This window comes from Acanthopagrus latus, chromosome 12 (genome assembly GCF_904848185.1).
Source record: "Acanthopagrus latus isolate v.2019 chromosome 12, fAcaLat1.1, whole genome shotgun sequence".
Taxonomy (NCBI): domain Eukaryota; kingdom Metazoa; phylum Chordata; class Actinopteri; order Spariformes; family Sparidae; genus Acanthopagrus; species Acanthopagrus latus.
The window spans coordinates 16,895,136-16,903,890 of NC_051050.1; the positions used below are offsets into that span (position 1 = coordinate 16,895,136).

At 41.4% G+C, this 8,755-nt stretch overlaps 1 protein-coding gene across 2 annotated transcripts; it reads right to left on the reverse strand.

The window, feature by feature from the left end:
* Positions 1 to 1,953: 1,953 nt before the first annotated feature.
* Positions 1,954 to 8,349, reverse strand: ak1 (adenylate kinase 1). Of its 2 annotated transcripts, XM_037118345.1 has the most exons (7): positions 8,235 to 8,349; positions 4,166 to 4,203; positions 3,404 to 3,439; positions 2,897 to 3,060; positions 2,419 to 2,535; positions 2,129 to 2,320; positions 1,954 to 2,040 (listed from the first exon to the last, which is right to left on the reverse strand). In XM_037118345.1, exons 2-7 carry the CDS (start codon positions 4,170 to 4,172, stop codon positions 1,975 to 1,977), a joined length of 582 nt encoding a protein of 193 aa, XP_036974240.1. In that variant the 5' UTR covers positions 4,173 to 4,203; positions 8,235 to 8,349; the 3' UTR covers positions 1,954 to 1,974. The 2 variants fall into 2 exon arrangements, with proteins under 2 accessions (XP_036974240.1, XP_036974239.1); XM_037118344.1 differs by lacking the exons at positions 4,166 to 4,203; positions 8,235 to 8,349 and adding an exon at positions 3,562 to 3,687.
* Between the last annotated feature and the right edge of the window lie 406 nt (positions 8,350 to 8,755).

Here is an 8,755-nt window from a genome sequence, read left to right on the forward strand (position 1 = left end):
CATAAATTCAATGTAAAGGGCCACATTTAATGCAGACATTCTACTATGCCAATAGTCAATGTGTATAAATAAAATAATTAGAGGTGTGATTTATTATGGGAGACAAAATAACCGATTGTAAATGCATTCCTTGTATGTGTAGTGCTTGAATAATGAACAGTTTAAAAGAACATTATGTTAATGCAGAAGGTGACCTTAACTGAAATAATTAAATAAACACATGAGGTTTAACTATAAGTCTGCATTAACTCAATTTTATCAGAGTTGTTTTGTTTTTTTGTTCAGACTGACCCTCCTTAAATGTGACCCTTTACACTGAACTTATGTAATAGAATTATATGGAACATTTATGTGTAATCAAAATAGCTGAAGTCAATGTTTTAGGCAAAAAAAAATAAAGTGAGAGTTACATGCACTTATTTATAAAAATATTCGAACCCTCATTTGAATCAGTAATCGCAGCCAATATTGCTGGCTGAGTGCAACACACAGTCTTTACATAAAAGTAAAGGCCCCTAAATCCAAAATGTCCAGTGTTCTGTTGTCATTCCAGTCCACTCTACACTGGCGGTGGTGTAATCCCACTAACTAATAAAATAATAAATAAATAAATAATGCAGCCAAAGTGCCTTCTTGGATGTCCATATGGCAGATAAAAACAGGACAGAGTGCCATCTGGGGTGCCCTTCCAGCAGAAAAACAGAGCACTTCACCACATTTTGTCCTTGTGCCCTCTCGAGGGTACCTCACCACGTTTGGTCTGCTGGAAGAGTACTCCAAAGGGCACTTTAGAGGGCACTTTATCAGCTATTGTAACTATTTCATTAAAAATGTATCATGACTCTTTGCGCACTGGTGCCCCCTCTGAATACAGCTGGTGCCCCTCAAACATCCTGAAAGAAACACTAAAAACGGATACGATGATCTCAGTCACTGCTTTTAAGGTCCTACTTATGAAATCTTGTCAGTGTTTTGATACTGTTCGATTAGATTCTGTATTCTCCTGTTTGTCCCCTCCTCCCCTTCCCTTCGGACTTCTTAACACTTGCCAGGCTGCAGTTGTTAACGAGAAACAGTTCCTAAAGGGGCCCCACGTAACAATCTATCAGTGTGAATCACTTTTTTTATTGGCCATATGTGAGCGAACTGTAACATGACGTAAAAAATGAACCGTCTCGTGTGCCTCTTCTTGGCGCCCCTCTCCACTCACTGATACAGAGTAACAGTAGCTAACATCAGTTGAGAAATGGAGCACGCTAGCGCAGACCAACCACCAACTCCACAGAGCCACTTTCATATCCTGCCGAGTAAAGTAAAAATCACGTTTCCCTTATACTTTAATTTTCTTTCTGTTACATATACCACTTTTTAGACAGCCATGTTACATATATATAAACCTTGATGAAAAAAATATAACATTTCTGTGCTTTAAATATAGTCGTAAATGTATGAAGTGCATGGTGAAAAAAAGTCTGTCCACAGTGAGTGATCTCCTTAAAGATTCTCTTGTTGAACCCATAAACTCTGGACTCGATATGACAGAATTAAAGGGGGGCAAAATAAAATAAAGATAACGTAAAGTGCAGGTTTGCCCCAGAGTGAGCATGGCGCCTTAAAGGTTCAGAGATGGTTGACAGTACCACGAGGGATGTCACTTGGATGCATATACACACGTCAAGCACAGAATGGGAGCTTGTACGAAGAAACTGATGGGTTTTCGAGAAGCTGCTTCAAGCAGAAACAGTTGTGTGCAAGCTTCGAGCTGTGGATTAATATTGCTGGAGTAGGAGTAGAGTTAAGGCATCTTTGAACCTAAACGGCCTTCAGTATTTTAAACCAAAATGAGTGGGAAGGGTGTTTGTTATGTTGTTGTTCATGTTTTAGTCCTTATGAAAATGATTCTGAAAAAATGAAAACAAAGTAAATACAAATGAAACAACAACCAGACACAGCTCATCTAGTCACATTGTTTTACTACAGTGCGTCAATAGCCTTGGAGACTTGGCTGAAGACCTCATCCACTGGCAGCTCAGAGTCGACCTGGGGAAAGCAAGATGACCACAAGTTATGTACAGTATATACCACAGAATGTGTATTTGCTCCTCCAAAGCACAGCTGTCATGCGCACCTTCCTGACGATGCCACGGCTCTCGTAGAAGGTGATGACTGGCTCGGTCGCTTTGTAATACAAGTCCAGACGCTTCTTGATGGTCTCCTCATTGTCATCAGAGCGGCCGCTGGTCTCGCCACGCTTCAGAAGCCTCTTGACCATGGTCTCTGATTTTGCGTCGACGTACAGCAGCAGGCAGGGTTTGCCGATCTGGAGGCCGAGACAGTTTTTAGCTCGTAAAAAAGGGTTGTTTGATTGCTGCTGCGTGGGGGATGAGTTATAGACCAGCATCTCGTGCTCTGTCCTACCTTCTTCTCGAACTCCTCGCCCTGCTTCACCTCACGGGGGTAGCCATCAATAAGGTAGCCCTTGGACACATCAGCCTTGGCGATCATGGCGTCCTTAATCATGTCTAAGACTGTGTCCTGGAGGCAGACCCAAGACATTATGACCAACCTTGACAATGATATGGCGCTTCTGGTGGAAAATACACTCAGTTGACAGTTTATTATACTGACAGGTGTTCCCGTTATTTTGTCCTCTCCTTTTATATCAACGAGGGGTAGGCTTGGTGAAAAAAACACCTCTCTGAATAATGCAATTCAGTGCAAAACAGAACCACAAGCTACATCACAGAGAACTATATTATTTCCAGCTTATTGTAGCGCATATGTTGTTTAGTATTGCACAAGTACACAAAGACGGTGATCATTGACTATTGATATAGTTGCAAATGATTAAAAACAACACTTGTTTTGAATTAAATCACACGTCCCATTCTCTTACCAGGGGAACGAGTTCTCCCTTCTGCATGATGGCCTGGAGCTGCTTGCCCCTATCAGAGCCAGAGGCCACCTCAGCACGGAGCAGGTCCCCGGATGACAGGTGGGTGTAGCCGTACTTGGCGACCACCTTCTCACACTGGGTGCCCTTTCCAGAGCCGGGCCCACCTGAACAGAAAAAAAGACAAATGAGTGAATGGCTGTCAGTGTTGGAAAAAGTACCTCAAAATCATGATTAAATTTAAGCCAATTTAACCAATGTTTTTGATATTCTGCATTAAAAAAAAAAAAAAAAAAAAAGTAAAGTTATCAAATAAACCAAGTCAAGTAAAAGTGCCAAATTTGTCTCCACAATGCAGTGGGGTGGAAGTATAAATTAACAGAAAAATGGTACTCAAGTAAAGTAAAAGTACCTCAAGTTGTACAGTGAGTAAGTACAGTGCTGAAGTAAATGTACTTAGTTACATGGGTTCTGTGTAAAATGAGACAAATCTGACAGAAGTGTACTCACCCACGACAAAGATGATCTTGGCATCTTTAATTTTGTCTGAAATGAGAACGAACAAAAAGAGGTTACGGGTCCATAGAGGTGACAAAGCAAAGCATTGTTCTAACCAAATGACACAATTAAAAGTAAAACTTCACTAGTAAAACATGTTTGTAACAAACCATCTCTGCAGTCACAAGTAGAGGAAAGGTATTCAGAGCTACAGGTATTTTCCATTTTTTCAGCTGCAGGGCACAGCGTCAGCATCTGGACAGCTTTAGTGCTTTGACTGTTTTGTGCAATTACTCAAACAGTGTTGCCATGGCAACTGTTGTCACACAATAACATCATATGGCCAGACATAACTGTTTCCAGGGAACTATGGCTGAAGTCTGAGTTAATAATCTAACAAGAGAGCAAAAAATAGTACACAAGATCTTGACTTGATATTAACTTTGTATAGTAATGGTGCAACTATTTAATGAGAAGATCTTGTTTTTATACAGTGTTGCTTTGGTATCGTCATAGCAATCTATTCTTCTGTAAAAAAAAAAATAATAAAAAAAATGGAACATCATAGTGCAGTATCTTTGTTTATAAGCAACGTTAAATGTAAAACAACTTTGTATTCTCAAAAACAACCAAAAGAGGGCGGTAGAGTCTGAGAAAACACAAGTCTGCTCAGGCTCGCCTCCACAAGATTAATGATAAAAGTATAAATGAACATTTCCCACATCATCAATGATCTTCATCGTCATCAACAATCTCACATGATATGTTATTTACCTGCCATTGTGTTGGGTTAGATGAGTGTTTTCCTTCAACTGAAAACCAGAAAAGGACAAAAAAAGGTCATTGCAGCAGATATTTGGACAAGGACAGAAAGCGAGTTAGACTCTATTGAAAAGTGGATAATATGTGTAACAATACAAGCGTACGTTTTAATACCAGTCAGTTGCTAATCATGTTTTTAATCATTTGATAAATTATCAATTATTAATTCTGGACTCTCCAAATAGATTCCTTCCAGTGTGTTACTTTTATTGTTGAAGCAGCATAACAAAAGTCATACAGTCATTTCATTATCCGTAACCGCTTATCCCTTTCCATGGGGTTGTGGGATGTTGTTGCTGGAGCCAATCCCAGCCTTGTCTCAGGGCGAGGGCAGGGTACTCCCTGGACAAGTCGCCAGTTCATCACAGGGCCCTTACTGATGAGCAATGTGGGGTTCAGTGTCTTGCTCAAGGACACTTCGACATCCAGCTCAGCCTTGCCCGGAGCCGGGATTTGAACCAGCAACCTTCCGATCACTAGTCGACCTGCTCTACCAGCTGAGCTACAGCCGCCCTCATGCAGTCATTTCCACAAAAAAAGTGCTGCAAATCCATTCAGATGATCACGACCGCTGTATTTGAAACTTTCTCTTTTTCTGCGGTGAATTTCGTGAAACACATTAACAACTTCTGCTGTTACTAAGAAACCCACTGCTCTTCGTAGACTGTCTAACCTTTAATTCTTGACATTATAACTCATGCTGTGAAGTTTTCAAAGAATGCTTTTTTTATGTTTTGATCAATAGTGACTTGACAGTGAAGCCACACTTAAATGTGGCATTGCAACACTACATAGCTTTTTTTAGTACGTGTCATCCCTGATAAAATGTTAGAATCATATTCAACAGTTTGTAGTTGCACCCGTCAACAGCAATCCAGTTCTTGCAGTGGACATTAGAACCTGGTCTAATGCTGCCATTTTAGAAAGAGACCACAACAATTAGAGTCCTCGGACAGGAAATGCTGATTAGTTGTGTGTTCCGTGTACTGAATGTGTCTGAAGAAGATGACCGCAGTATGGTTTCCTGTTCCACTTCTGTTTTAGCAGAGTTAAAGTCAGAAGAATGAGGAAGGAGCTCAGGGGAGTCAGTGGTGCCGGCATGTGTAAATAGATATCAACAAGTAGCTGCCTGCCCGTGTCATGTGAAAATGGTGTGTTCTGACTTTAAATAGCTTGTCTCGACAGGTTCTCAATTCACATTATTGCTACCTCCTGGATTTCTGTGAGGATTTTAGCTGTCCTTATGCTGCTCTTATTGTACGTATATACCGCAGCACCATTGTATTTCTGAGGACATAAAATACATTTAAATGAAATGGAAAATAATTTAACATCTGCTCTGACTATATAAGTTCTCTTTGGGCTGAATTTGAAGATGGACTGAACTTCTGCTCTCTATTTTGCATTTGACATTTTTTGCATTTATTTTGTATTTTAAAATATATTTCATTTCAATGCAGCTACCTCACACTGACTTCTGCAGTTCATCTGGAGTCAGAATGCACAGTGTGCGGACTGTATACTGATTATACTATCTACTGTGTAACAGTGAGGTCCGCCTTCCCATACATTAACACACACATTCGCACTATGGTAATTAAGTAACCCGAGAAGTTGCTGGTATGAGTTTTGTGAAGACAGATTTGTGACAAGCAGCAAAGGGCTGGTGTCTTGGGTTACCTGGTGAGGTCCAAGTTTGTGTGGTCACCAGGGAGAGAGGAACATTCTAATTACAGATGTTTTATGGGACCAGTACTGAATATTTTAAAGGGGCACTGCATATTTTGGGGGAAGAAATTCAAATTCAGAATGTTTTATCTTTAGAATATTAATGAGGTAATAATACAAACTCAGAGTTTTTTTTTTCCTTAACTGATTAAACAAGCTGATTTCAGAGAAAAATAATGTCCCCAGAACACTGTTAGCAGGTAGAAAGATGGCAGGGTCAGTGGATCAGTGGGATGAAGTGTATGAAGATATTTCTCATCTGATTACAATGTCTTCCCCAAAACTACACTGTGCACATTTAAGTGTAATTGTGGAATTTTGTTTTCCACTAACAACAAAATATAAAGAATACAAAATAGATAAATATGAGATTTATTTGAATGTCTGCAATATATTTTTTTCCTGCTGACAAGAGATTCAAACAGGGGCATGACCCTGGATTCAATTTAACAAGACTTGAATTTGACCTTGTGACCACGTGGCTGTTTGCCCATTGGCACACGACTCCTATTCAAACACTACAATACCAGACTGATAAATAAACATTAAGGAAAGAAGGGCATTAGCAAGGTTATATGAATAGTTTCACATAGGCTAAAAGTGAAATCATATAGAATCACACCATGTTCATGAATGGTCCAGATGGCAGATTTGTGTATTTCCAGGGCTAACACATGTTTCCTGGTTCAGTGCATACCGAGGCTGCATGCGCTGCTAGCTTGTTCTCTGGTTCTCACATGCGACACCCCTCAGTACTGGTGGTGCTGCTTCTCAGGTGTCCAGTTTTTATGTCAGTGGACATTAACCCTGTGCTCTTTGTAAATGTCACTTGGAGGCTGGCATCTGAGTCAGCACAGAGCCTGTTTGGGAATCCCTGTCTGGCCTATTATGGTGCCATCGACAGTCTGGGTCCCCTGCTTCTTTGGCATGTCAGACGTGTCCTGGTTCTAATACGGTAGAAAAATCACATTACTTTGGAATTGAACTCAATAGTACATGGAGTTATGGAACACATTGCACATGGCTTTACTACTGTGGGATTACGCTGGTACATTTCCCAACAGAGGCTGTATCAGTGCTGAAATGTGGCAAGATGTTTGAACTTCATGTGTGGACAAAGTCATGTAAATGTTGCACTAAGACTGGATTGTTTCCCCCTTGAAATGGATGAATCTCACCAACATAAATAATGTAGTACCATGTGACTGAGTGCACTGTTAATGCTGAGTGTACGAGTCCAAGAACCTAATACACAGGGACACATTTTGACATTTGATTCTTTGTAATTGTATCCATGAATTGAAATATGGAGGTACCAGGCTCACCACACCCCCCTCCCGTCTAGAATCTGAGTCCACCTCCCCTGTCCAGCTCTCATATCTTATTACTCTTTTTTAAAATGTTAAAAAAAGACTCGGCCGGACTGCAGCTGTTAAGGGATAGCGTGTCAACCATTCTCAAAACGCACATGGGCGCATCGAGTGCCCCTCTAAGCAACAGGAGTGAAAACAAAGTACAGAGCACATGATCTGTTAGAGCATTCTCCCTGTGTGCCGCTGGTAACCAAGGTGCACTGCAAATTAATTGGGCGCACTGTTCCTTTAAGGGAGAATAGGGGACCCTTTGACGTCAGTGCAGTGGGAGATGTTCCATGATGTTTGTGAAAGGATGGAGCGAGATTAATTTGGTGTTGTCCGCGGCTGATGTGGACGTGTTTGTGTTCCAAGTTGTAAAGCTCTAGGCTCACTTCAATGTGCAGCATCTACTCACAGGAATCAATTGTACTCAGCCCCTAATCAGATGTTAATGACCATTACTGGGGCTGGAAGCATGGCAAGGGAATTAAAAGGCTCGAGCAGCTTGTATGAAAACAGCCTTGAAGGGCTGTAGGTGGAGGATAATGCTGAACATGTTATCAGTGTGAAGGCAAACCACCTGCAACAAAATGTCAGAGCAAATGCATGGAGGAGGAAACAAGAATGGCAGTACATATTTTTTAGCTAACATCTATGACATCCATTGAGGGACACATGAGAGCTACGTGCCTTTGCACTATGCAGAAATGCCTGATCTTCTGACAGTGTCAACCATTTTCAAGAGTGTGACTAACCAAAGTGACAGTTCCCCACTACACTCTCTGTTACTCTCACCCTCCATCCCATCAAACAGCCCTGCCCACTGATCCTGCCAACATTCTCCCTCTCTGACATCTCTTTCTTCGTCGGTTCCCTCTGACAAAGTCAGCCCCAGTCCCTGTCACTTCCTCTATGGAGCCTTTGTCCTCTGTACTGACCTCTCTTTCGCGCTGTGGCTCTAGATCCCAGTGCAAGGGGGCTGCTGTCCCTGGATCCCCGTGTGTGTGTGTCTGCACAGTTCCTACTGCACGGCAGCCCTCCCTCCCCCATGCCATGCCTTTTTATAGCTCAGCTGAGCCTGCTCAGCCTGCGTTGCATTGTGGGTAAGAAGGAGGAAGAGCAGACAAGGGGAGGGAGGGAGGGAGAGAGGGATGATGGACATGAGGCATGGGTGAAATTAGAGGCAGAGGGAGTGGAGGGAAGGGTGGGGGCAGAATGCCAGACTGTTGAGTCGTTAGCTCAGACGACTTTGTTGCAAACTTAATAAAATAAATGTGTTTTGTAAATATCGGAAAGAGGAAATGTACTTATTTTGTTGCTCTCTGAAATAATTTTTTATTGCATTTTATTTTTGTTTTATTTCTTAACCAATATTTAAATGTCTGTATCTTCTAAGCACTTTAAAATAATGTATAGATATAATGTTTATCGTATCTTTTCAGGTGGCTGTGGCTCAGGG

Coding starts and splice junctions, on each gene's coding strand:
- ak1 (XM_037118344.1), bottom strand. CDS start 3,646: ATGCTGACGCTGTGCCCTGCAGCTGAAAAAATGGAAAATACCTGTAGC. Junction 2,321..2,418: donor GCGAGGAGTTCGAGAAGAAG/GTAGGACAGAGC, acceptor CTCGGCCTCCAG/ATCGGCAAACCCTGCCTGCT. Junction 2,041..2,128: donor GCCGTGGCATCGTCAGGAAG/GTGCGCATGACA, acceptor TGCTTTCCCCAG/GTCGACTCTGAGCTGCCAGT.